The sequence below is a fragment of the Arachis stenosperma genome, chromosome 10 (assembly GCF_014773155.1).
Source record: "Arachis stenosperma cultivar V10309 chromosome 10, arast.V10309.gnm1.PFL2, whole genome shotgun sequence".
NCBI classification, from domain to species: domain Eukaryota; kingdom Viridiplantae; phylum Streptophyta; class Magnoliopsida; order Fabales; family Fabaceae; genus Arachis; species Arachis stenosperma.
Window position 1 is genome coordinate 59,284,100 of NC_080386.1, and position 14,162 is coordinate 59,298,261.

A 14,162-nucleotide genomic window follows, 5' to 3' on the forward strand; every position below is an offset into this window, starting at 1 on the left:
GAGTGATGAGCTGAGGTTTGAGCTCGAAATTGTTGGCATGTATGGTGGGCTTCTGAATGCTGCTCCCACAGTTGCCTGGGTTGGGATTGATATAAGAGCTTAACACTCTTCTATCCTCCCCAACATGATTTGCTCTACCTCCTCCCCCATGGTTATGAGCCTCTTCTTCATGTTGGTTTTCTATGTTGCCTTCCATGTTTAGTTCAAAGTGTTCCTCCTCCTCTTTAACCCCGATTGCACGTTTCCCTCTTGCTTCCCTCCTTAATCTAAGGAGGGTCCTCTCTAGTTCAGAATCGAAAGAAGTTGAAGCCCCGCTTCTTCTCCCTGTCATACAACCAACAAGTACAAGCAAGGAAAAACTATGTGCAGAGAATATTGCTGTCAGGATTACTGTTAGTTGTGAGTGAAGCAATATATCAAACAGTTAGTGGGTTAGCAAACTGAATTGTAAATAACAAAGAAACAAAAAAGTAGAGGGGGAAAGGGAAGAAGTTAACTAAGACAGAAAGTAAATTACTCAAACAGAAAGTTAATTCAACAAAACAAAAATGCTCAATCTAGTGATCTTCCAATCTAATAATTGTTGATGCACAATCAATCCCCGGCAACGGCGCCATAAACTTGATGCAGGTGAAAATTGTCTCTCAACAAATTTCCTTCAGCAAGTGTACCGAATTTGTCGTCAAGTAAAAACTCACAATAGAGTGAGGTTGAATCCCATAGGGATTGATTGATCAAGCAACTTTAATTAGAAGATTGTTCTAGTTGAGCAAATTCAGAATTTGGGTTGAGAGTTGTAGAAAATAAAATGGTGGGAATGTAAATGATGGAAAAGTAAATGCTAGAATTAAAGAACTGGAAGTAAATGACTGAAATTAAATTGCTGAATTGTAAATGGGAATGGGGTTTTTGCTCATGAAAATAAACGCGGAAATTAAAGAGAATGGGTGAGATCAGAATTGGAGAGTTCATTGGGCATAGGAGATGTTGCAATTCTCCAGATCAAGTTCATTTTCATCTCTTCCTCAATCAATGCACTCATTGATCTCCCTGGCAATCTTAATTGATTGAATTATAATTTCTTGCAATTCAATCTCTCAAATCTTGATCAATAGCCAATTCCTTGGTCAATTGCTCATGAGAAGAGATGAAGTGTGGTCACTGATTATACCACATGCATTTCCCAAATCAAGTTTTGAGAGGATTATAGTCACATATCCATCCAAACCCAATTTGGTCCAGCATGAGAAAGCATTTCTTGCTTGATCTCTTCATTCCTCTTTCAAGGTTCAGAAGGGATCCAAGTTTAAATAGTTTCTTTTCCAAGATAACTACCCAATGGGATGAAGATCGAAAGCTTTCAAGTAAAATCAAGAGAAAAGATAGAAGAAGAATGAAGAAAACTAGTATTGATCCATCAAATTACAACAGAGCTCCCTACCTAATGAAATGGGTTTAGTTGTTCATAGCTCTAAAAACTGAAAACAAAGATGGAGAATACATTCTGAACAAGAAGAACATAGAAAGTAAAATATAGAGAGTAATGCTTTTTCCTTTCAGAACTCTTTCCAACTCCCTAAATAATTCAAAGCTACTCCTATATATACTACTCTTCTATTCTTCTAGTTGATTCTTCAAGTCTTGGGCCTTTGGATCTTCAGTTTGGAGCAGTTCTCTTCTTCACTTGGGCTTGGTTTTACTTGAAGAGAGAAAGTGGGCAGAGACTTTAGCTCAAGACGTTAGAGGTGTTAACATTCAGTGAGAAAATGGGTTCGAAAACGTTAGTGTCATTCAACTTTTTCACTAACGTTTCTTACCCAAGTAAAGGCCATGTTAACCTCAACGTTAGTGGCACAAACGTTGCCACTAACGTTGCCTCTTTGTCCTTCGCACACGTTATTGGGATTCAACTTTCCCAATAACGTTGAGAGCCTCCCTTTTTCCCACGTTAGAGTCCACATTAACTTAGTTAACGTGGCTCTTTTAACGTAGGCATGCCAATCTTCGAAAATGTTAGTGACACTCAACATTGTCACTAACGTTCCAATATGCCCCTATTCACGTTAGTGTCCACGTTAACTAGGTTAACGTGGCTTTGCAAACCATTTCCAACGTTAGTGACAATGTTGAGTGTCACTAACGTTGGCTCATCTTTCACTCATTGCCGTTAGCTTCTACGTTAACTAAGTTAACGTAGAAGTTAACGTGGCTCCTTGGGGTTTTGTGGTTGCTTCCAACGTTAGTGACAATGTTGGGTGTCACTAACGTTGTCGACCATTCTTGCCTCTCACGTTAGCTCCCACGTTAACCAAGTTAACGTGGAAGTTAACGTGGTTCATTTCACCTTAGGCCAACGTTAGTGACAATGTTGAATGTCACTAACGTTGGCTTCCTTCCCCTTGTTAACGTTAGAGGCCACGTTAACCAAGTTAACGTGGACTCTAACGTGGCCACTTATGATCATTGGCCAACGTTAGTGATAATGTTAAGTGTCACTAACGTCGGCTCAAAATCCTTTCTTCACGTTAGAGCTCACGTTAACTTAGTTAACGTCACTCTTAACGTGGGCAATGATGGCTTCGAGAGCGTTATTGGCAATCACTTTTCTCATTAACTTTGCAAGTTACCTCCCATTCCACGTTAGTGGCCACGTTAATTAGATTAACGTGACTGCTAAGTGGTTCCTCCTTGCTTCCTTTGGTCCTGAAATCAAGCAATAGAGTGCATCAAAGTTCTAGTCCAAGTCATGGGTAATGCAACATACAATTTGTCACTAAATTCATGCAAAATCCTCATGAAATCATGTAAAATGCACAATGTATGCTTGAATCAAGGTGTAAGTGAATATCTACCCAAAACTAGCTTATTTCCTAAGGAAATGCATGAAACTACCCTAAAAACAGTAAAGAAAAGGTCAGTGAAACTGGCCAAGATGCCCTTGCATCACAACACCAAACTTAAAGCTTGCTTGTCCCTAAGCAAGTACTGGAACAAGAGAATGATGAATGGAATGCCAAGAGAAATGAGTCATTCTTGTGGAGGTCATGTTACTGATTTTATGGTGGTTTCATGCATAGCAACTTAGGTTCATTCCATTACTGGCTTTCAGACCTTTATCATGTTCTAAAACACTGGTTTTGCTTACATACCATGAGACTTTTATTGATCCTTTTATTGTCATTTCAGGGCTTGTTTGTGTTCTTCAGGCTAGGTGCTCTGTAAGGGGGCAACTCTTTAAAATAAGCTTTCAGCCAACACTCCCGAACCAGTTGGTTCAAGGTGCTAGGTGTTGAAACACCCCTACGGACTTACTTCCTCAAGTCTCTCCCCCATACATACACACCACTGGCATATGGTTTATTTATTTTCTTTTCTTGAGACCTTGGTGTCCAGCACCTCTTTGGGTTACTAAATGCTCTGTAGTGAGGGTTACTCTTGATAGTGGACTTTCAGCTGATAATCCCGAGTTAGTTAACCCAAGTTACCAAGTGATAAGGTACCCCTAAGAGCTTATTCATCCAAGTAGATCCCTCACACAAGAACTCCACAGACACATGCCTCAAGATTAAAACCATTGGTGTCTAGCCTTATTGCTTACTCTTTTTCTTTTGTTTTTCACTTTAAGTGTTCTTTCCCTTTCTCTTATTAGGATCTTGCTATTTACTTAGTCTCATGGGTGTATTCAAAGCAAAGTATTCAGGACAGACAGTTGTCTTCCCACCTCATGGTTGAACCAACTTAGCTAACTTATGATCACACCAAAGATTCAGAAAATTACTCCATATTATGAACTCCTCTCTGGTCTTTAAAAACACTCATTCTCTTTTTCATTTGATTCTAAGGACAAGCATACAATAAGTAAAGATATGATGCAGTGACACTTAAACCAGAAATCATAGACCTAAGCAATAGACTTAAAATGCAGAATTGAAAAGATTCAAACTAACATGGAAGCATGTCCTATTTCATCCACGATCTTCCTTATTTAAACATAGAAAAAGATGGAGTAAAGAGGGAACTCCACCACCTTTTACTCTTGTGGTTGTCCATGCTCTTTTCCTTGCTTGTCCTCCTTGTGTCCTCTTGCATTTCCTCGCATCCGCGCCAATCTTGCTTGCTTCCAATCCTCAAGTGCCTTCCTCACTGATTCATGACTCTCTTCCATCCTTTGAGTATGCAGTGCACCATTGTGGCTCTCTTGAGATTCACCTCCGAGTTGTTTGCAGCTGGGAGAATAGACCTCCTCACTAGTTCAAACCACCCCTTGGCTTCAGGAGTGAGATCTGTTCTCTTAATGAACTTTGGTTTCTTTCCCGCACCCCTTTCCCAGTTAGCTCCGGGTACACAAATATCCCGCAAAATCTGGTCATAATTGGGGTTGTCCAGTCTTGAGTGATAACTCTCTTCTTCAAACTGTATGGACCGTAGCTTCAGTGCCCTCATGACACTCATGGGACCAAAATCCACTATCTTTCCTCTCACAAATCTTGTATATGACTCATCTTTCTTATCATATCAGACCGCATTTGCATAAAATTCTCTTATGAGGTTTGCATTCACCTTAGTGACAGGATCGGTGAGGAGCTCCCATCTTCTCTTTTCCACTTTATCTATGATTTCTGGACACTCAGTTTTCTTCACTTGAAATCCCAGCTCGTAAATGATTTTCTTTTCAACCATCCACCCGTATTACAATGCATGGTACAGGCTTCTATATCTCTTTTCATTATACGGGTGTTGCTCCATGGGTTCCTTTCCCTTCCTTCTTTTGGAGCTTGATGACGCCAAGAATTTACGTTGCTGTTTTGAGGTGATTTGAGGATACGGATAGATGAAGAATGGGTTGGCTAGGACAATTTGTGATGAAGGGTTTTAGTACACCAAAAGTGTAGAGTGTGGAGAGTGGGGATTTGAATGTGAGGAGTGAGCCTGCACTAAGGTTCCTTTATATAGGGAGATCATGAGAGAATGGAAGGTGTGGATTGCAGGAATGGTTGCTTGATGGACGGTTGGGGTTGTCTATGAAGGAAAGACAAGGATCATCACTTAATGAGAGTGAATGGTTCAGTCTTCAAAAGGTCTCCTTTCTTCAATGTTGCATGGCAACGTTTCCCCATGCGTTCCTTCTTGAGACAAGTGTGTAGTTCTCTTCATGAAGTGGCTGAACCTCCCCCATTTAATTGTCCAATCAATCTCCATCAATGCTCCTTTTCTTTTCCCTATAAAGACAAAATAAGAAAGGTGAGAATAATATCAAACCAAAGACAATTGAACTTTACGGCTAGAATTAAAAAGAAAAATGAGAAAAGATTAAATTGTTTATTCATAAATTCCAACTAACTAACTAACTATTCGTGGGTCCTTATATGCATATTGGTGGCACCATGGGGTGACACCAAACTTAGTTTGGAGCACTGTGATGAAAAGTTCTGTTCAAAGCTTCCAAGACTAGCATGCTTTGAACACCAAACTTGTTCTTCACTGTATACTGCACAATAAGGATTCCACTAAGAGTTTGTCAAGTTTGGGTTTGAATTCATAAATATTGACTTATTTACTATCTTCTAAAAGCATATAAAACATGGGTTGCCTCCCATGAAGCGCTTCTTTAGCGTCACTAGCTTGACGTTTCTCCCTCATCAGGGTGGTTGGTAGTGCTTGAAGTCCTCCCCTCTCGCTGTGGACTTGTATCCATTGGTTGTATCAATGATCTCTACATGTTCTAGGGAGAGAATTCTGTTGATTGTGAAGACTTTAGGTAACTGAGATGGTACAGTAGGGAGATTAGGGGGGATGTTTGGAAAGTAAGCTGAGATCACTCTATCTCCTGGAGAGAAGTCTTCCGTAGGGATCTTTTTGTTCCTCCACTTCCTTGGTACCTTCTTCCTTGTGTCCTTTGATATTGCCTTGCTCTTGATGACTTCTTTTTCTAAGGGATTTGTGATGTTGTCTTCACATGCCTCTAGAGGTTTAGGCTCTTCTAACTTTTCCTTGAGCAGTGGTAGTTGCTGTTTCCCTTGTTTATCAACCAAAGGAGTCTCCAGATAGGTTGGGTGTGCTTCTGTGCTTGCTTCCTCCTTTAGCATCTCATCATGGTCTTTCCTTAGTTCTTTGTACTCTTGGTCTACTTCTTGTGAGAGTTTGAAGACATTAAAGCTGAGCCGTTCATCATGGATCCTCAATATTAGCTCCCCTTTCTCCACATCTATGAGTGCTCTGGCCGTAGCTAGGAAGGGTCTTCCCAATATGATTGGGTGAGTGTGACTTTCTTCCATGTCCAAGATGACAAAGTCTGTTGGGAGAAAGTATTTCCCAACCTTTAGTAACACATTTTCCACCACTCCTATTGCTTGCTTTTGAGTCTTATCAGCCAGTCTGATGACCACATCTGTGGGCATTATCTCATTGATATGCAGCCTTTTTGCCAGGGATAGGGGCAGTAAGTTGATGCTTGCCCCTAAATCACAGAGTGCTCTATCGAACATTGTTTCCCCTATGGCACAGGGGATGTGAAAACTCCCTGGGTCTCTTCTTTTTGCAGGCAATTCAGGTTGAATAAGGGCACTACATTCCTTGTTTAACACTATAGTTTGGCCTCCTTTGAGTGAGCTTTTCCTGGGAAGAAGTTCCTTCATGTACTTGATGAATGCAGGCATTTGTTGTATGGCCTTGATGAATGGTATGTTCACATGCAGAGATGCAAACAAGTCTAGGAACCTTGAGTATATTCTCTTCCCCACAGCACCATTGAGCAGTTGGGGAAATGGTGCATAGAGCTTCAGCAACTCTTATTGTGAGATTTCTGGTTCTTGGTGATCTCTATCCTCCTCCTCTGTTGAGTTGTTTTCAGGCTGTTGGGAGAGGTCGCTTTGCTCGTCTTCATCCTCTTGATCACTTGTAGTGACCATTTTGCAATCTTCCCATCTTACTTTCTTTGCTTCTCCTCTTGGGTTTTTCTCCGTGTCACTTGGGAAGCCATCAGTAGGTTTGGGAATCTTCTCCGCTAAGCATCCCACTTGGAATTCCAGCTTTTTGATGGTCTCTCCTTGGTTCTTAATGTTGGCTCGCACCTCTTCTTTGAACACCTTATCTTCTTGAATCTCTTGGCATATTCCTTCAAGTAAGGTTTCAAGCTTAGAGAGTCTGTCATCAATTGATGGTAAATTGGGATTAGAGGTGGAAGGATGAGAGGTGTTGTTGTAGGGGTGTTGATATGTCCTCTATGTGAATTGTTGATGAGCTGCATTGTTGTTGGAGTTGTAACGTCTCTGGTCTTGGCTTTGCTCTTGCTGATTTCCCCATCCAAAGTTTGGGTGGTTCCTCCATCCAGAGTTGTATGTCTTGGAGTATGGATCATGGTTCTGTCTAGGTGAATTCCCAATGTAGTTGGCTTGCTCAAGGTCCTCTTCTTCAACTTCTTCTTGGGTTGTTGATGAGGTGGTGATTGCTGCCACTTGGTTCCTCTCCATCTTCTTGGCGAGGTCAGCTAACTGCTTGGTAATGAGCTTGTTCTAAGCCAGCAGAGCATCCACATTGTTTAGCTCCATTACTCCCTTAGTGTTCCCTCTTTCGGAAGCATAGAAGTAGTCATTCTCAGCTACAGTTTCAATGACATCTATGGCTTCTTCAATGGTCTTCTTCTTGTTCAAGGATCCTCCAGAGGAATGATCTACTGCCTTCTTTGATTCATATGACAAGACTTCATAGAAGATATGCAACTGCACCCATTCATTAAACATCTTTGATGGACACCTTCTTGTTAGGTCTTTGAACCTTTCCCAAGCTTCATAAAGTGTCTCCCCATCTTGCTGTCTGAACGTCTGTACTTCAGTTCTCAGCCTATTGATCCTTTGCGGGGGGTAAAACCTTGCCAAAAACTTATTCGCTACCTCCTCCCAATTTGTCAGGCTTTCTTTTGGGAAGGATTCGAGCCATTTGAATGCCTTGTCCCTGAGTGAGAAAGGGAACAAGAGCAGTGATACGTAAAAAATTAAGAATTCATGTACAACCGGCAAGTATACCGGGTCGTATCAAGTAATAAAACTCACTAAGAGTGAGGTCGATCCCACAGAGATTGGTAGATTAAGCAACTTTAGTTAAATGATAGATTTAGTCAAGCAAACATGGTTTTGATTTCATGAGCATTGTGATTTTTGAACATAATTGCAGCAATTTAAATGGCATAAGAGCAAAGAGCAAGAAATAAAGAGACAGAATGTATATGACAAGAATAATAAATTGCAAGAATGTAGAAGGGAAATTGGGTAATGGGTGGTCAAACAACTAAGAGCAAAAGAAATGAGAATCAATGATAGAGAGAATCATTAGGGATCGGAGATGCAAATTCTCATGAATTGATGTTGATCAATTCCTTCTCAATCATGGGTATAGATCCATGGCAAGTTGTGGGTAATTGAATCCCAATCTCTTGGTGATCCAATTTCTCTCAACATAACCAATTGCCACTCTCGTGATCTAATTGTTCATGAAAAGAGATGAAGCTCAATTTCTAATCCAAGCCACACAATTTCCAGAATCTCAACCAAGGAAGGTTACATCTCACATACCAACCAAAATGTATTGATTAAGGAGATCATGAAAGGATGAACTCTAAACTGAACTATGTGGCTCATTTCTCAAATTCACCACACAATTCATATAGATTAACCCCTCTCTCGATGGTGATTGAATCTTTGAAGAACAAGAGTTTCCTCTTGGATTAACCACTTGAATTGAGAAGGAGAAGAAGATTTATCAATTCATTCAAACAAGCAGAGCTCTTCCCCCTAATGAAAGTGGGGTTTAGTGAATCATAGCTCCAATTGAAAACTAAATTGCATGAAACTAAAGTGCATGAAAATAAAGAGTGAGACTTCAAAACAGAAATTGAGAATTCAAGAATTCATAGATGAAAACTACAAATTAAACTACACTACTACTAAGGAAGAAGAGAAGGGGAAGTGAAGAAGAGTGTATGAAGGGGAGGGGTCCGAAGACCCACTCTCAATGGAGTGTGCCAATTCACAGAATTTCAAATTGGTCTCCTCCGTATCCCCCAATCCAACCCCATTCTATGAAACTATGGCCTTTATATAGGCTTTCCTAAATTACAAATTGAAATGAAATTAAAAGCAAATTACAATTAAATGAAAATCAACTATTCTAGATGATTCTTGTGGCCTTGATTGATTGAGATTTATGGGTTTTGCTTGCTTGAGGTTAGCTAGCTCATGAAAGAATTCTTGTCAAATAGAAGAAACAGGACCCATTTTCATTGTTCTGGCCCAATGGCTTGGCGTTTTTGCCAATAACGCTAGCCTTAATGCACGTTGGCAACGTGCAAAGTATTTTCCTGGAAGTGGGCATTGGTGTTTAGGCGTTGTTAGCCCAAGTTGTTGCTAACAACTTGATTTTCTTCTTCTTGACTCTACTTTCATGCTTAATGTTGCCCAGAATTTGAGTGTCAATCCTCTGCTTCAATATGGACTATCATACATCATTGGAAAGCTCAGAGTGTCTTTGACAAACCCCATTTTTAGGGTTTATATTGTATTGATTTTAGGGGATTTTATCACCTTTCACCCACATTTATTCAATAAAATAGCATGGTTTTGTATATTTTCCTTTAATTGTGCTTAAGAGTGAAAACATACTTTTTAGGACTCAAAATAGATAAATTTAATTCACCTTGACTCTATTAGATGCCTTGATATATTTGTTAAGTGATTTAAGGTTTAGGAGGCAAAGATTGGATCAAGGGAATGAAGAAAAAGCATGTAAAGTTGGAGAACTCATGAAGAAATGATGGAACCAAAAAGCTGTCAAGTCTGACCTCTTCGCACTTAATTGATCATAACTTGAGCTACAAAGGTCCAAATGATGCCGTTTCAGTTGGGTTAGAAAGCTAACATCCGGGGCTTCGAAACAATATAAGATTTGCCATAGTTGCATCGCGCATAGGGGCGCGCACGTGCACGGTACGCGGACGCACCAATGGTGGCACATGACCCACTTAATGCAACACGTGGCCAGCGATTTTAGAAGCCTTGTGGGCCCAATCCAACTCATTTCTGATGCTATTTAAGCCAAGGATTGAAGGAGAATCAATATACTTTACATACTTTACATACTTTACATACAATTGATCAATTAGAATAGTTTTAGGATTAGTTTTAGAGTTAGTTTCTAGAGAGAGAAGCTCTCACTTCTCTCTAGAATTAGGATTAGGGTTAGTTCTTAGATCTAGGTTTTAATCTTTGCTTTCTTCTACCTCCACCTTTCAATTCTTTGTTGCTACATTCATCTTCTTCTACTCTTTTGTTGTAATTTCCTTTATGATTGTTCTTATGCTTTATTATAGATCTACTATTATTACTTCCATTTTCTTTCAATTCAATAAGAGGTAATTCATAATAAGTGTTCTTCTTTGCTTTTCTATTGTTGATCTCTTGTTTTTGTAGTTATAGATTCCTTTAATTCTTGCATTTAATAATGTTCACTTGTATTGCACTCTATGTGTTTGATGAAATGTCTCTTCTAGATATAGTGTAGGTTTTGTTCCTCTTGGCCTAGGTAGAGTAATTAGTGACTCTTGAGTTATTTAATTCCTTTGTTGATTGATAATTGGAAGTTGCTAATTGATTTGAATGCCTCTAAAGCTAGTCTTCCTTTTAGGAGTTGATTAGGACTTGAGGAATCAAATTGATTCATCCACTTGACTTTCCTCCATGGTTAGAGGTTAACTAAGTGGGAACAATATACAATTCTCATCACAATTAAGGAGGATAACTAGGATAGGACTTCTAGCTCTCATATCTTGCCAAGAGTTTTATAGTTGTTAGTTTACTTTCTTGCCATTTATCTTTCATGCTTCATATCAAAACCCCAAAATAACTCACAACCAATAACAAGACACTTTATTGTAATTCCTAGGGAGAACGACCCGAGGTTTGAATACTTCGGTTTATAAAATTAGGGGTTTGTTACTTGTGACAAACAATCTTTTGTATGAAAGGATTAGTGATTGGTTTAGAAACTATACTTGCAACGAGAATTCATTTGTGAATTCTAAACCGTCAAAAATCTAATCATCAGTCTTCTTTCTAATGCACTTGGAATCATCTCAATCGGATTTTTCTAGCTCAAGTTATGCTTCATTGAAGAGGGCAAGGTCAGGCTGCCCTGGTTGGGCGTTTTTGTCAAACACGCCACCAATAACGTGCTCAACAACGCCCCTAGCCCAAATTTCTTAGCCTGGGCGTTGTTGCTGGAGTTGCCAAGGAACACGCCAGTTCATTTTGGCCCTGGCAACGTGTTCAACCCTCCTCTCTTAGCTCATTCATGCTGCCTTGAATTTCAACCTCATTTCCTTGTTTTTGGGGCCTAAAGATGACTCTGATTCGAGCTTCCATTTCATGCTCCACTATAGACTATTATATATGGTTAGAAAGCTCTGAATGTCAGCTTTCCAACGCAACTAGAAGCACTCAATTTGGATCTCTATAACTCAAGTTATGCTCGTTTGAAGGAGACAGGGTCAGGCTGCCAAAATCGCACACGTTTTTGGTGAAAACACCCTTGTTTCCAGCGTTGCCAACGTGCTTAGATTCTGAAGCTCTAAATGAAGCCATCTTTTGAAGCTTCAAATGAATGCCAATCCCATAGTATGATATATGGTTGGAAAGCTCTGGATGTCTACTTTCAAATGCCGTTGGAATCACCTCATTTGGAGCTTTAGCTCAAGATATACTCCATTGAAGGAGGTAAGGTCAGGTTGTCCAGCTCTCCAGCGTTTTTGGCAAACACTCCTTTGTTCTTTCAAGTTGCCAACGTGCTAACTTATGCTTCCTAGCTCCAAGCATTGCTGTGTTGTTGATGAGCACGCCAATGCATTCCCAAGTTAGCAACGTGCTCTTCATTCCCAAGGTTGCCTAGCTTGCTTGTATGATGCATTGCCAATGAACACGCCTATGTATCCTGGAGTTGACAACGTGCTCGAGCCTTCCTCATGGCTCCATACTTGCTGCTTGGCGTTGTCATTGAACACGCCTATGCATCCCAATGTTGGCAACGTGCTTGAATGGGAGAGTCATCATCCAAGCTGCATTGAGTTGTTGCCAAACACGCCAATGCACTCCAAGTTAGCAATGTGCTCGTGGTTGTTTCCTAGCTTCAAGTTTGCTGCGTTGCCAATGAACACGCCAATGGAAAGCTAAGTTGGCAACGTGCTATCCCTTCCAAGGCTGCCAAGCTTGCTGGCGTTAGAGGTAAACACGCCTTCCTTCCCCCAAGTTGGCAACGTGCACTCTGGCTCTTATCATCCAGGGCTTCCTCACTTCATTGCTTCACACATTGGTGTTGGCAACGCCTTTCTAGAGTTGGCAACGCCCTTGGTGACTTCCTTCTTGCTCCAAGGCTCTTTGCTTCACCTATCATCAACCAAACACATGCATCAAAGCCTTGCTAAATCACAAGATTTTGCATCATTCATAACATCAAACAATTCTTGCATAAATCTCATGAAAATACACATATTTAACAATGTTTGATTGAATCAAGGCATGCATACAATTCTCATCCAAATACTTGCTTATTGCCTAAGAAAATGCATGAAACCAACCTAAAGCATACAAAAAATGGCTAGTAAAACTAGCCAGGATGCCCTGGCATCAAGCAGCCTATAGACATCCTGGTGGACTCCATTGGACTTCACTGTGTCACAAATCCTCAAGAAGGTGGTCAAGTGTTGATTCGGATCTTCTTGAGCACTTTCTCCAAATGAGCAATTATTCTGCACAAGAGTGATGAGCTGAGGTTTGAGCTCGAAATTGTTGGCATGTATGGTGGGCTTCTGAATGCTGCTCCCACAGTTGCCTGGGTTGGGATTGATATAAGAGCTTAACACTCTTCTATCCTCCCCAACATGATTTGCTCTACCTCCTCCCCCATGGTTATTAGCCTCTTCTTCATGTTGGTTTTCTATGTTGCCTTCCATGTTTAGTTCAAAGTGTTCCTCCTCCTCTTCAACACCGATTGCACGTTTCCCTCTTGCTTCCCTCCTTAATCTAAGGAGGGTCCTCTCTGGTTCAGAATCGAAAGAAGTTGAAGCCCTGCTTCTTCTCCCTGTCATACAACCAACAAGTACAAGCAAGGAAAAACTATGTGCAGAGAATATTGCTGTCAGGATTACTGTTAGTTGTGAGTGAAGCAATATATCAAACAGTTAGTGGATTAGCAAACTGAATTGTAAATAACAAAGAAACAAAAAAGTAGAGGGGGAAAGGGAAGAATTTAACTAAGACAGAAAGTAAATTACTCAAACAGAAAGTTAATTCAACAAAACAAAAATGCTCAATCTAGTGATCTTCCAATATAATAATTGTTGATGCACAATCAATCCCCGGCAATGGCGCCATAAACGTGATGCAGGTGGAAATTGTCTCTCAACAAATTTCCTTCGGCAAGTGTACCGAATTTATCGTCAAGTAAAAACTCACAATAGAGTGAGGTCGAATCCCACAGGGATTGATTGATCAAGCAACTTTAATTAGAAGATTGTTCTAGTTGAGCGAATTCAGAATTTGGGTTGAGAGTTGCAAAAAATAAAATGGCGGGAATGTAAATGTCGAAAAAGTAAATGCTAGAATTAAAGAACTGGAAGTAAATGACTGAAATTAAATTGCTGAATTGTAAATGGGAATGGGGTTTTTGCTCATGAAAATAAACGCAGAAATTAAAGAGAATGGGTGAGATCAGAATTGGGGAGTTCATTGGGCATAGGAGATGTTGCAATTCTCTGGATCAAGTTCATTTTCATCTCTTCCTCAATCAATGTACTCATTGATCTCCCTGGCAATCTTAATTGATTGAATTACAATTTCTTGCAATTCAATCTCTCAAATCTTGATCAATAGCCAATTCCTTGGTCAATTGCTCATGAGAAGAGATGAGGTGTGGTCACTGATTATACCACATGCATTTCCCAAATCAAGTTTTGAGAGGATTATAGTCACATATCCATCCAAACCCAATTTGGTTCAGCATGAGAAAGCATTTCTAGCTTGATCTCTTCATTCCTCCTTCAAGGTTCAGAAGGGATCCAAGTTTGAATAGTTTCTTTTCCAAGATAACTACCCAATGGGATGAAGATCGAAAGCTTTCAA

The 14,162-nt window shown here is 40.1% G+C and overlaps 1 protein-coding gene across 1 annotated transcript; it reads right to left on the reverse strand.

Annotated features, from left to right (window-relative positions):
• Positions 1 to 5,639: 5,639 nt before the first annotated feature.
• LOC130957147 (uncharacterized) lies at positions 5,640 to 6,656 on the reverse strand. Its single transcript, XM_057884029.1, has one exon. It carries the CDS (start codon positions 6,654 to 6,656, stop codon positions 5,640 to 5,642), a length of 1,017 nt encoding a protein of 338 aa, XP_057740012.1.
• Positions 6,657 to 14,162: the final 7,506 nt, after the last annotated feature.